The 14252-nt window shown below is 39.7% G+C and overlaps 2 protein-coding genes across 3 annotated transcripts; one reads left to right on the top strand and one right to left on the bottom strand.

The window, feature by feature from the left end:
- Positions 1 to 714: 714 nt before the first annotated feature.
- LOC136755526 (uncharacterized) lies at positions 715 to 4428 on the bottom strand. Its single transcript, XM_066712197.1, has 3 exons — positions 4255 to 4428; positions 3300 to 3483; positions 715 to 2351 (listed from the first exon to the last, which is right to left on the bottom strand). Exons 1-3 carry the CDS (start codon positions 4276 to 4278, stop codon positions 1483 to 1485), a joined length of 1077 nt encoding a protein of 358 aa, XP_066568294.1. The 5' UTR covers positions 4279 to 4428; the 3' UTR covers positions 715 to 1482.
- Positions 4429 to 4603: 175 nt separating this feature from the next.
- LOC136755515 (zinc finger protein 180) lies at positions 4604 to 13380 on the top strand. Of its 2 annotated transcripts, none has more exons than XM_066712184.1 (2): positions 4604 to 5008; positions 9981 to 13380. In XM_066712184.1, the coding sequence occupies exon 2, from the start codon at positions 10101 to 10103 to the stop codon at positions 11376 to 11378; it is 1278 nt and encodes a 425-aa protein (XP_066568281.1). In that variant the 5' UTR covers positions 4604 to 5008; positions 9981 to 10100; the 3' UTR covers positions 11379 to 13380. The 2 variants fall into 2 exon arrangements, with proteins under 2 accessions (XP_066568281.1, XP_066568271.1); XM_066712174.1 differs by having other exon boundaries at positions 4606 to 5008; positions 9976 to 13380.
- Positions 13381 to 14252: the final 872 nt, after the last annotated feature.

The raw sequence follows: 14252 nt of genomic DNA, 5'->3' as shown, positions 1-14252 counted from the left end.
ATTTACATTGTATTTTAATACTTGGCTATAGTAAGTCATGTTTGGTCACTGAAGAACTGTATTTCTTTCCCTGTGTTTCTGTGTGAACAAGGTCACTGTCTCACTGTGCTACGGTACTATGCTATAGTTCAACCCTGATACCTAGAAGAACAGGGTCTGATAAGAACCAGTTTTCTCCAGCAATTTGGGCTTGATACATCGTACAACCCCCCCTTATATTAAACATTACATATGCCTTAATTCTCCCTGGTTTGACTATATATGGGTCTTCCAGAGCAGTTGTCAGGCAGAAACCGAACTTGCACTCATCACGGGACAGACATGTGGGCCTGTTATCTGTCTCTCCTGTCTGCTCTGCATAAAAGTGCCTGTAGTTTGTAACTTCTCCAAGACTGTTCTTGAGATTGTCTCTTGAACCTCTTCCTTGCAGCTGCTTGTAATAAAAACCTTTTGATTGGAGGTACATCTCTCTCTGGATTTTTTTTTATATAAAGCCATTTTTAAATTCCTTTTTTCTAACTTAATTTTGGAATGTGAGAACCTAATCTGTAATATATATTCAGGGGTAGACAATGTGTGGTTGACCAATGGGATACTAAAATGTACCCTGCAGTTTTCATTAGACAAGCATTTCCATTTAACCCATTACAGAAATTTAGACAGATACAATTGTAACGTAGTAAAAAATAAAAGAAAAACATGTTAAGAAAATAATCTATGTAATTATTTTTTATTTCAACATTCAACACCAAAACATTTGTAATTTAATGGGAACATCATATTATAAATACAATGATATGCCTGAATAAAAAGGACTGAGTATACATTTTGTCTGTTTGAAAACTGTCCTGTTTATAGAGATGTTAAGCGTATCTTGATTTATTTATTCTTTAAAATCAATCTGCATTTTGTATGTAATGCATTGAACAAAATCACACAATGTGCCTTAAGAAACAATTTGCTTAAAGTTACACATCAGTGTGTTTTACTACAGTTCCTATATACTGTTCACATGTTGTACACTTGGTGCCATCTGTTGTGATTGTGCTTTCTAAGAGTTTCAATTCCAATGAAAAAGGGGTCTGTCCCTGTACTGCAACTCATTATCCTTTTTTGGTTTGTTTGTTTGTTTATTCTCTACTCCCAATGTCAGTTGTTATGTGGATATGTTTTGGGAGTCCTACTGTATATACATTCCTTCCTTTCACCACACTTTGTGAAATCACTGGCCTCAGCTTTGTTTGTTTATTTGTTGTGATATGGATTCAAAAAGGAGACAGAAGTTCTGCAAGCAGGATATGACATGACATAGCTCACTCCCAAAAATGCTGACAAAATATATGATAAGAATAAACACAGATTCACTTTTCAGGTAGCCAACAAGCATTTTACACATGCAAACACAGGTGCCCTAAAGGTTCCCAAAAATACAATGGAATTTGTTTTTATCAGCATGTCACTTAGACACAGGGGGTTTCAAGGCTAGCAGAGGTTTTGCTCATGGTGGGCTTGCTGGTGTCTCTTCAGATACCAACGGGAGCTGACATTTTTGCCACAGACAGAACAGTGGAACTGCTTTGCCCCTATGTGGACCCCTTGGTGCTCCTTGAGGTGGGGCAGCTGGCGGAACCTCTTGCCACACTGGGTGCAGGGGAAGGGCCGCTCCCCTGTGTGGACCAGCCGGTGCTTGTTGAGGTTGCACAGGTGGCGGAAGCTCTTGCCGCACTGGGTGCAGTGGTGTGGCCTCTCTCCAGTGTGGATGAGGTAGTGCTTCTTGAGATTGGCAAGCTGAGAGAAGCCCCTACCGCACTCGGAGCAGCAGTAGGGCCTGTCTCCACAGTGAGTCGCCCATCTGTGCTCACGGAGCTCACTGGGGCAGGAGAAGACAAGATGGCACTCAGGGCAGGAGAAGGGGTAGGGGCCAGGGCTCTTGCCCAGGCCAGTGTTGGCAAGGAGGGCAGCAGAGACGTGTACCTGATCGGGAACCTTAACTTCAATCACATCCCCCTCGTCATCCCTGGGCTCCTCTTTCACCTCCCTGTCTGCCAGTTTAGGGGTGTCCTCATTACCACCTTGGTTAAAGGGCTTGTCTTGTGGTTCTGTGTCCCCAGCATTCTGTATCAAGCCAGGGATCATATCATTAAAGAATGTAATGCCATTACAGTGGGCATCTTGCAGTACATTAGTGGCCCTGTCATTCTGTTCTGATCCACACACTACCTCAGGAACATCATTAGGGCCCTTGATTAAATTTTCATTAGAATCTCCTGTGTACTGCGGGTCCCAGGCGTTACTCCACACGGGCTCTTCAGGGACCACCGTCTCATGACTCCAGCAGCCAGCCTCAGTACCTATACAGTCAGACAAAATGGCAGAGAGAACACTGTCAAGTTAGATTACAGAAATCAAACCAAGAAGAAACATAGTCCATCAAAATTCATTCTCTTTAGCCATGTAGCTTAATGCACCTCATTGAGGTAAGTTTCATTCATCACAGGTTAACAATGAGTACTGAAAGCTTGGCAGAGCTTCAATTTGGGTGCTTTAATAAAAAAATAAAGACAAATAGATTTATTTATTTTTTTGTCTTTGTTTCTTTAATATAAATTAAAGCTTACAACTTTTTGATTCAAAAGATGACATGGAAAAAATAAAACATGAAAGAAAAACTATTTGAACTGACAAAATATGAATAATGTATTAATTCTGTATTCCGAGTCCACTCCTGCTAACAAATACAAGATAACTCAAGCTTTCTTCTAGGAGTGTAAAGATTAATTTGTTTGAATGAAAAATAGATCCAGACACTACAGATTTGGTTAAATTGATTGGAAATTATTCCCACCTATACAAATGAACTACAACTCTCTGAATAAATGTTGTATTCAACTTTTCTGTAAAGTCAAATACAGTACAATCCCATTTGAAAGCTCAATTGTGTTTTATTGTCTGCAGCAGGAGTAAAATTATGTTTATTGTTTATGTCATTGCACAGCTTTCCACAGAGTACAGACGATGGAGCATGTAAAAGCATGAGCACACAGGAAGAAAGTATTTCAAATGCTCCTGTTAAATAAAGATAATTTGCATAACTCAGTCAGAATCTCAGTTTTCTGAAGGCTGAATCAATGTACTTAACACACACTGTACAAATAGATAATATATCTATATCTAATATAAATCTATACAAATGTATTCAACTCAATAAATCTCTGGATTGCAGTTTTTCATGCTAAACACTTTCTATTGTGTTTTTGTTACGGTATGATGGCACATAGGAATTTGTGCTCCTTCATTACCTCTGTCTCCGAGGCCCGTCTGTCTTAGGCCCGAGTTCTGCTTTTCATCCACCACCTGCCCAAGCTCTTGGGAAAGGAGTCTCTCGATCTCCAGAAGCAATGTGTCCACTGCTACTCTGATGACCTTCTCCACATGGGGAGACAGCGCTCCCTTCAGAAGGGACACTGTCAGCTTGGAATCCAGCTTGAGGTAGAGAAAAGGGAAAAGGTTACAAATACATTATATATATATATATATATATATATATACACACATACACCTAAATAAATAAATAAAATAAACAATTATTATCACTTTCACATGTTGACTTTGCTTAATGCCGTCTACGTTTGTCCCAATTTTCTGTCTTGTAACTTTCTTGGCTGAATTATTATTGGTATTGTGCCCTTTGCAGGATTGCCACAGAGCACATAATAAAATAACAATATAACACAGTAACTAATACAAAATAATAAACTATGAGGCATTGACAAGAGAAAAAAAAAAACACAGGAGGACAGGCATGTTGGAGAAAATGTTTACTTTAGATGCCTGGGCTCTCTTTATAATCTGCAGCATATATATATATATATATATATATATATATATACACACACACACACTGTTGTGGTCAACAATATTAATACAAACATTCAATATTTCCTTTAATCTAAATGTTATGTGACACAACCAGCCAAACGTTTATTAACCCTGTGTGTTCATTAAAATGTTTGGTAGGTGGAATAAATTAATTCATAAAAGTAATTGATTATTTAGTAAACAGTTGGCATGTCTAATAATTGTTGACTTGACCCTGATAAAATAATTAGCATCTGGGGCTGCGATAAAAACAAAAAACAAAAAACAAAACAATATCGTGACCCATCAGATGATCACAGGTTAAAGGTTTGACCTAATCCCTCCCAAGAGCCTACTCGATGATTCTCTCTCAAACGGAAACAAAAAGGCAAATACCTTAATGTTGGAGGAAACCAACATTTTAGAAAAGCTGTAAGTTCTGGAAAGGTGCAAATGACGCGCTGGACAATTATTTTCCGACAGGAATCTGTTTAAATGCAATACATCCGACAACACCGATGTCTGTGGAACTTCCTTTTCTTGTTCAGGGACATATATTACGTCATAAAAATGCGACCTCAGGAACAAAGGACATAAACAAACAGATGGTCGCTTCCTTGTAGCATAGTCCGCATATTTTGCGCAGTTCTGCAGAATCCCACAGATCCCATTGGTGCAGCCGCGCAGACCCGCGCAGAAATGCGGAAATCTGCGCTACACAAACGCGACCGATAGTTTGAGTGGCGAAGTGGAAAACCAACCAGAAAAGAGTGTATACATCCCTCCTTCTGGTTTGAATTGCTTCTCTGCATTTGGTCCTAAAAAAAACAGACTTTCCTCGAAATATGCGTCGTACAGTGCGGTGCGGAACAAAGGAAATACAGCCTTGTTGTAAGGCGAGAGCGATTTTAACGATACCCCGTTTCCTGGGGTATTAACTGCTTAACTGCTAGCTGAACTGCTTAGCTGGATTCGTATGGTTTGATACAACAGGGAGGTTTGGCAAGGAGTTCGCCGGTGCATGACTGTATCCGCATCACCGATACATAGTTTGTTTTGACTATTATTTATTATCTTCTCGATGATTTGTGTTTTCAATAAACCGCAGCCGATCAGTTTGGACCAGTGAGATAAAGTCGAACTGATTTAGGTGAGTTCATTCTTAGGTTAGTCTATACTTTCATTCATTCATTAATAAATCTTTAGCGCCCTGTTTTAGTGTATGTTTGTGAAACTGAAATTTGACGTTTTAACTCTTCAACACCGTGTTGTTTTGTACAGGTAGCCTAGTTAATATAATAGTTTTTATCACTTGCATGACGGTTCATTGTGTATTGGCTATTTATGTGATTTTTCTTCTTCTTCAAGTTCTGATTCATTTCCTTGATTGTTCAATTTTGTTCAATTGCTTTTTGTAACTTGGCTTATGGCTTATCTCCACTTCAGGTGACTGGACTGTTATTTATAACGAGGCATTTATTCAAGATGACAAAATATAGGGATCTTTAGGTGGATGTTTGTGCATAATGTTTCCACCTCCATGTTTGACGGTGGGGATGGTGTTCTTGGGGTCATTTCTCCTCCTCCAAACACGGCGAGTTGAGTTGATGCCAAAGAGCTCGATTTTGGTCTCATCTGACCACAACACTTTCACCCAGTTCTCCTCTGAATCATTCAGATGTTGGCAAACTTCAGACGGGTCTGTACATGTGCTTTCTTGAGCAGGGGGACCTTGCGGGCGCTGCAGGATTTCAGTCCTTCACGGCGTAGTGTGTTACCAATTGTTTTCTTGGTGACTATGGTCCCAGCTGCCTTGAGATCATTAACAAGATCCTCCCGTGTAGTTCTGGGCTGATTCCTCACCGTTCTCATGATCATTGAAACTCCACGAGGTGAGATCTTGCATGGAGCCCCAGACCGAGTGAGACTGACAGTTATTTTGTGTTTCTTCCATTTGCGAATAATCGCACCAACTGTTGTCACCTTCTCACCAAGCTGCTTGGCGATTGTCTTGTAGCCCATTCCAGCCTTGTGTAGGTCTACAATCTTGTCCCTGACATCCTTGGACAGCTCTTTTTTTTCCCCCTCACTACTCTGTGTGCAAGGCTGACAGCCTGACAGCCTTGGCAAAGAGAGCAGTGGTTCAAACATGTTTGAATAAATCCTACTGCTTTATTTTCATTAGGGTTAAAGGAAAACTTAAAAATAGCGGACATAAAAGAAACACTTTACATTACCATGATCTTTAAACATTCAAAGCCTCTGCAACACTGTAATATTGATATTACAAAATACAGTATTTGAACTGCCTTATATCAGATGGGTTGGTGAAAGCTTAAAGGGGAACCCAACTATAGTTTCTCAGGTTATTCTATACGTAGAAACATATCCTGTGGAGTGAGTTTCTCATGTCCAACTCATTCTATGTACCAGAACTCAAAAGTCATTGTTCTTCAAGCTGTGATGTTCCTACTGAAACAAACGATTGCTGACATTGTAGTCTGGCAAAAATGGTCTGGCAGTGCTGTCTCAGTGCTGAGAAAAAATTCTGAATTTAATACATTTTTGTGCATGTGAGTTTTCAGATAAAATCATATGAATTGATTTGTATGCTAGTCATCACATTTAACATAGTGAATATGGATATGATATGAATTCATTGACTATTGATAATGATAATGCTTCCTCTATGTATGCCAGGCGATTCTACATAATGGGTGTATGGTGCATTGTTTGATACAAATATTACTTTTGCACGGTGCAAGCAGGTCCAATAATACAGACGGGGGTATATGTGGCAACCAAACTCTGTGTTGAATACACAACAAATTATAATCAAACCCAAACAATTATATATTACTCAAATATTGTACAACGTGAAATTAAATCTTACTTACTAGCCTATATCCATCCATTTTAGTTTGTTCATCAAAAATTGCCTCTGAAATTACACAATTACACAATTATGTAACACAATTTTTGTTCCTGGGTAGTAAGTGTTATTTCCTAATTGCTTATAAGTATAGAAAATGGCTGTTATTCCCCACAAACTTTGCTTTTGTGACCAGGACAGTGATATTTTGAAATGTACCTATTTCCAATGAGAAAACGGGTGAATCTATGTCTTGTTCGTTCACATAAATTCAGAAAAAAAACATCTGAATCCAAATTAACATGTATTTATACTAAAGTAATACAAAAATGACTACAAAAGATTTAGGAGTAGTTTTTGAGATTTACAATTATACTGTAAATCACTTTCACGAATCAGCCCCCAAATGTAGTCTCCCATCATCATTATACTGCCCTTGGTAGTGGCGTTCAAAGTCCAGTATATCCTGGTGGAAGCACTCGCCTTGTTCCTCCGAGTACGCTCCCATGTTCTCCTTGAATTTATCAAGATGAGCATCAAGGATATAGACTTTGAGGGACATCCTACAGCCCATTGTGCCGTAGTTCTTCACCAGAGTCTCATCCAGCTCTACATAATTTTCGGCCTTGTGATTGCCCAGGAAGCCCCGAACCACTGCGACAAAGTTGTTCCAAGCTGCTTTCTCCTTACTAGTGAGCTTCTTGTTGAATTCATTGCACTCCAGGATCTTCTTTATCTGTGGTCCGACGAAGACACCGTCTTTGACCTTTGCCTCAGACAGCTTATGGAAGAAGTCTTGAAGGTACTTGAAGGCTGCCAACTCCTTATCTAGAGCTCTGACAAATTGTTTCCTAAGGCCCAATTTGTTGTGCAGTGGTGGCATCAGCACCTACCTGTGGCTCCCACTTGACGTTGTTCCTCCCCACCGAGGTCTCGGTGTGCTGTGGCCATTCCCGCCTGTGGTAGTGCGCCTTGGTGCCTTCAAGTACCTTCAATGTTGACGCCAGGCCAGGCCAGTTCCCCCTCCATGAGCTCTGCCTCCGACTTCAAGCCCGCATACGCAGTTTTTAAGGTCTAATGCAACACAGAGACACAGACGGCTCATGTCCAGGTCCAGCGAAATGGCAAAAGAGGACGAACCTACTCATTTTTTTCACATCCAAATTAGGCAAGTTTCCAGTTCATTAAGTGGACTCGGGGTCATGGGGTGAATGAAGGGGTCATTGTCTGGTTCAAGATGGTTGCCTAGAGTTGGTTCTCGGTTCAAACAAAAAGTCAGTATTCAGTCAATCAGTAATAAGCACTCACAATTTATCTCGATGCTCGAAAGCTCTTCTACACACTATCCTCGCTTTCCCCCTGCACTGTTGTTTTATACGGCTTCATTCATTACAGCTGGTAAGCGTGGGTTTCCTTCTGGAGCTGTGTGTGTGGATCCCGGTACAGCTGAGCTTATTACGGCAGGATGGCTCTATGTGGAGAGCCAATCTGTTCATCCCACACTACACCTCTGTGTTTGTTGTTACCATTTGTTTTTAACACCAGATAATATATTTTGCTACATGTTGTAAGGGGTTCAAACCATGGTTTATTCATTTTGAAATAAAACAATTAAACTGAAATATCATTAATGCTTACCAAGTGGTAACACATTATTATTATTATTATTATTATTATTATTATTATTAATAATAATTAAAAAAATAATAAAATAATAATAATAATATGAATACTGCTAAGGACCTTGCTAATGAAGGTCATGCAGTTAAGGTCATGAAGGCAATATTGGTTTCTGTGGACATGCACATTCAAAATTCTAGGGCCAAAATGGCAATTTAAATACCCAATCCAAGGGCACCAATGCCATTTCCTAAATCAATGGCTTATTTATAGAACAATGTATTATAATTATTATCTATGGGAAAAAGATTGGCAATACCAAAACTTTAACCACCTTTCATTGCATAAGGGGCCAGATTAAATCAAAACTTTGACCCACTTGCTAATAGAAAACTACAGAACTGTACTCAGTTGGGGCTTCATTTTTAGTAGATGACACTTTCTTCTAATCATAAATATAACTGCTGTGATGTACAGGTTTGTAGTTTCCTATTAGCGGGTGGGTCAAAGTTTTTATTTAATCTGGCTCAAGATTTAAGGTTCTTCATACAGTAAGCTTAAAATATTTGCTGTAATACAATACAACTAAAGCAGCAAATAAAGACAATGAATGCAACACTAAAAGAGGTAAATTAATGATAGATAAGACATAAATAAAAAAAACAATGAAATCTAATAATAACTGTGAAGGCTAGCCGTCTGCAGGGGACAGAAACAATACAATGGCCTGGAATAAAAAAAAAAAAAAAAAAGTGACTTCTCTGTCCACAGTTCACAAATCAAAAGAATCCAAATATCCTGTCTCACAAGGGAGTCTTCCACCAAGATGAAGTTGTGGTGGTCCAAAATAATCAACTAAAATAATCAACTTAAATAACAAAAGCAAAGAAGGCAATCAAAGGTCAGGGCGGTCCAATGTTGTCTATAGTTACTGGTGTGGCGTGGTGCCATCGTCTCCCTACTGTGTAAGGGAAGGTGTGGTGATTGTAGTCTGTTCCCGTGCTGACAGCTGCATACAATCAGCCTGTATTAGGAGACCCGTCTGCAGCTGAGCCAGAACTGGGGTGGATTTGTCACAGTCACGTATTGACTGGGTTCATTTCTAAAAATAAGTCTTAAACATTGATTTAAAACCTGAATCAAACATGAAACATCATCAGGCAGAGAATTCCACAGCTGTCTGCGGAACCCAGACACAAAATGCAAACTTCAATGTGTCTTCACAGTGTTCCTCTATTTTACCTAAATTAAACTAGATAATTAGTCAGCTCAGCCTCCAGCTATACCTTTTCTGCTTCATCAGAAAGGTCTAGAGTAAATCATCATATATCTCCTGGGTAAAAGTGTGCTTCAAAGAACCAGGTTGCCCCTAAGATGCCTCTGTCTGAGCTCTTCACTCTGTGATTTGTAAATATTTATTTTGTATTTATAGGGCTTGAAGGTTTATTTTTAATTTTATTTGAAGTATGTTTTTTTTATTATTATTATGATACACTGTCCCTTTAACCATATTAACAAATCTTTATGTCTGGATTGCGCTGCCGCGTCTACTTCATCTTTGTCATTCGAACCCAAGATTAAATATATCGTTATCTATTATTTCACCTCTGTGTCTGTGTCCCCAGGAAAGGTGGACGCCAGCGCTCTTCCTGCTGCTGAAGGGGCTCCCATTCAGGAGCAGTGCTGTGAGGAGCAGGGGGGCTCGGGGGGCTCAGAGGTCTCCAGGAGGGGCAGGCAGAGGGCAGTTGTCATGGCTGATCCAGCATGTGAGGATGTTGCACTCAATCAGCCAGTATCACACTGCACTGACAACAGGCTCCATGATAATGATGATAATGATGATAATATGAATCTGGGCCCTGAGAGTGACGCACAGAGTCTTAACGACTCCGATAACAGACAGGAGCTGAGCGTAGAGGAGCTGAGGGGACTACAGGGCTCAAACCTCCGGTCGAGTGGCCCTGCAGAGCAGCACCCTGACACAAACACCGACATGGACATCCAGTGTGTTCATATCAAACAGGAAGACCTGGACTTTGTCCATCCTTCACCCTGTTTGGATTCCCTCTCGATTAAGGTGCTGGATTGGTCCCACGACAAAGATGAGGTGGAACCAAAACCCACAAAAGAATGGAGCTCATACTCTGGTGAGGAGTGCGCGAGAACCCTCTGTTATTCCCCCCTTCCCACAGACAGTCAGACTCCTGTAGACAAGCAGCCATTGGGCAGACCCTCCAGGACAACCCCTACCCCCATCTTCACCTCTCCTTCATCAAACACCCCACGGCCCCATCACTGCCCACACTGTGGCAAGACCTTTGCCCATTCCGGCGACCTGGTGTCTCACTGCCGCATCCATACCGGGGAGCGCCCTTATTCCTGCTCACAGTGCGGGAAGGCCTTTGTGCGGGCCAGCTGCCTGAAGAGACACCAGCGAGTCCACACAGGGGAGACTCCATATGCCTGCTCCCAGTGTGGGAAGAGCTTCGGCCAGTCCTACTACCTCCATGTACACCGCAAGACCCACACCCCCGATCGCCAGTACAGCTGCCCCACCTGTGGCAAGGGCTTTGGCTACTCCAGCAACCTTCGCAAACACCAGCGCATCCACACCGGTGAGCGCCCCTACTCCTGCTCCCAGTGTGGGAAGAGCTTCAGCCAGCAGGACCACCTCAACACGCACCAGCGGACCCACACGGGGGAGAGGCCCTTCTCCTGCGGCCAGTGCGGAAAGACCTTTAACCAGCTGGAGCACCTGAAGATCCACCGTCGTACGCATACCGGGGAGCGGCCCTACTCCTGCCCTCAGTGCGGGAAAACGTTTGGGGACTCGGCCAACCTCAACACCCACAGGCGGCTACACACAGGGGAGAGGCCGTACTGCTGCGGCCAGTGTGGCAAAAGCTTCAATGACTCCGGGAACCTCAAGGTGCACCAAGGTGTCCACAGGGGGGAGAGGGAGAGGGGAGCCAGTGAGCATTTAAAACGAGGTGATGGATTAAGAGTCGAGGAGGGAGACGGGAGCTGAGTTTGAGACTACTCTTTTACATACTTGGAGTATAGATCATTTATCTTAGAGTATCTTGTAATATCAACATATATTATCTTGTTATGATAAGATAAATGTCTTGAAGTCTTATTTTGTATTTTTTATCATGTCATATTTTCTGTTACTGTTATTGCTGACATGTTCTTTCACCCAAAAGGCACTCGTTTTAAAACTATTTTCTATTTCCTTAGAGCTAACTCTCTATGTGGACCAAACAAATATAGGCTATATATATACCAAACACTAGTCTCTGTTCTTACACTCACAAACATAGAACACAAATGAATGTGTGTACTGTATAAACTGACCACTTAAAGCATTACTACAGACTAACATTAGCTATTAGGTCCAATCTCTGATTAATCTGTATCACATTATTGCATTCAATTTGGCATATACATAGAAAAGTAACAGTACGTTGTATTACACTACAGTCCAATGATTAAATGAAATCAATGAGTTAACATCCAAATTAAAGTATACCTCCTTTGTTTGAAATGAGAGCTATTTAGTATTTTTTATGAATAGCCCATAATTTACAAATCTACTTATTTTTCTCCTTTATTTAGAAAAAACTGCAAGTGAAACATTTAATATTATATCCTTAGTATTTACCAAATAAAATGCTTCTCATGAAAATAAATCTTATGATGGTAGTTGGTGCTTAACTTATTCCTTAGTTCTTTTATTAGATTTACATTATCATGATTAAAAATATTAACATTTCAACAATGTCAGATGAGAATGAGTCTGTCTACTGCAAGCCCCACAGCTGAACTCACGGAAACAAAAGTTGCTGGAATACACAAATATGCCCCAGTGATCAAAGTTTCTTGAAACAATGTTGGTTTCTCTCCCGCAATCAAAGCACGTGCTATTCTTGTGAAATGCATGGTTTTTGCTGTAAGCTTACTCAAGAACATACAATGACTCTTATCTATCAAATTACAGCAAAAAAAAAGAAGAGCCAAAGTTTGTACCTGCAGCACAAAATAGCCTATGAAATACATTTGTCATGTATGCCAATATGTTTTGTTATTTTAATACTTCTTATATTCCTGTATTCAACCAAACTAACACATGCATATTCATCAAAGTCAGACTATATGTATCACCCTGCCACCTCACAACACCTTGCAACCTAGATATTACACCTGTTCTATTCCTGGTGGCAGTGTGTACACTGCTTTCAATCTGTCTTTTTTACCAGTGTTTGAAGTTGCCTCTAAATCATATTCTCATTATTAGTAGTAAAAAGCAAGATCATTGCTAAATCACCACAATTTGGAGAATAACTGCTGCTCCAAAAATACAATGTTGCCCATTAATGCATACATGCAATTATCTTAGTTGTTAATGTACATATTTGTTACTTGTTAACATGGATAAGAAATTTCAGATATCGATTTCTGCTAAGAATTTAATAATTATAATAATATTCTCTATTATACTTTTCTTAAAGTAACTTGGTGTTTATTATTTACTTGCTTGGTGTACACCCTTATCCAGGGTGATTAACAATTTTATATAATCAGTACAATAATTAGGCTTGGATTTGCAATCTAGGTAAGATAATACAATACAATATACAATAGTAATTAAAACAGTGTAATTCTAAATTTCAGAGTTAATACTAATGATAGCAGTATCATGTTTTTCCTCATTACTCTTCTCTAAACTGAGACTTAAATGTGAATTTCTTGAAACTTTTAATACAATTTTAATACATTACTTCAGTTAATGTGAACTTCAGTGGTTGTACCCTTTTTCTGAGTTGGGTTGTTAGTTGTGTATGTTTTACTGTATGGTTGGAGATTCCTGTTTAGTCTGTTTCTTTACTTTTTTATTTTTTATATTTGCCTTACCTTTGTCTGGAATTAAATCTCAGTTGAAATTTGCAATCCATCAATGAGTTGATGGATTACAATTTGAATTGAATGTGGCTGATTGTCTCTTCATTAAATCAAATATTTTTGTGGTACAGGGGTATATTTTTACACTTCACGGCTCCTAGCTATGTTGTATAATGTATAACAATCTATCCAAGGTAATGTATATGCATTCATCGTTTTGTCAAAAAGCATTTACAGAATCAGAGTTTTATTTTCACATTGGTTAACAGTAAAATAAATAAATAAAAACATGTTAACATAGCAGTTAAAAACAGGACAATAGAATAATTGTAAATAACTAGCTGAGCAAAACAAATGTAATGACACTAAGATGACCTGAGATAATACAAATAGGAGAATAACATAATTGTAAATAACTATAAAATCTATATACACATTTAGTGCTCTTGGTCTTTTCAAAACGTTTGTATTGTGTCCTCTTCGTCATCACCAAGAGGCTGTGTAAAAGATGTGTGCCCAGATACCTTGAACATACATGGTGAATGTAAAGATTGAATACACACAATTATAATGTACACTCACCTAAAGGATTATTAGGAACACCTGTTCAATTTCTCATTAATGCAATTATCTAACCAACCAATCACATGGCAGTTGCTTCAATGCATTTAGGGGTGTGGTCCTGGTCAAGACAATCTCCTGAACTCCAAACTGAATGTCTGAATGGGAAAGAAAGGTGATTTAAGCAATTTTGAGCGTGGCATGGTTGTTGGTGCCAGACGGGCCGGTCTGAGTATTTCACAATCTGCTCAGTTACTGGGATTTTCACGCACAACCTATTCTAGGGTTTACAAAGAATGGTGTGAAAAGGGAAAAACATCCAGTATGCGGCAGTCCTGTGGGCGAAAATGCCTTGTTGATGTTAGAGGTCAGAGGAGAATGTGCCGACTGATTCAAGCTGATAGAAGAGCAACTTTGACTGAAATAACCACTCGTTACA

This window comes from Amia ocellicauda, chromosome 1, assembly GCF_036373705.1.
Source record: "Amia ocellicauda isolate fAmiCal2 chromosome 1, fAmiCal2.hap1, whole genome shotgun sequence".
NCBI classification, from domain to species: domain Eukaryota; kingdom Metazoa; phylum Chordata; class Actinopteri; order Amiiformes; family Amiidae; genus Amia; species Amia ocellicauda.
This window is presented reverse-complemented; position numbering and strand designations above follow the sequence as displayed.

What these genes read in the sequence shown, in the direction of transcription:
- LOC136755526 (XM_066712197.1), bottom strand. Translation starts at nt 4,278, where the DNA reads ATGTTGGTTTCCTCCAACATTAAG. An exon ending in TGGTTTCCTCCAACATTAAG is followed by an intron (nt 3,484 to 4,254) that starts GTATTTGCCTTT and finishes CTCTACCTCAAG; the next exon opens with CTGGATTCCAAGCTGACAGT. An exon ending in GACGGGCCTCGGAGACAGAG is followed by an intron (nt 2,352 to 3,299) that starts GTAATGAAGGAG and finishes CTGACTGTATAG; the next exon opens with GTACTGAGGCTGGCTGCTGG.
- LOC136755515 (XM_066712184.1), top strand. Translation starts at nt 10,101, where the DNA reads ATGGCTGATCCAGCATGTGAGGATGTTGCACTCAATCAGCCAGTATCA.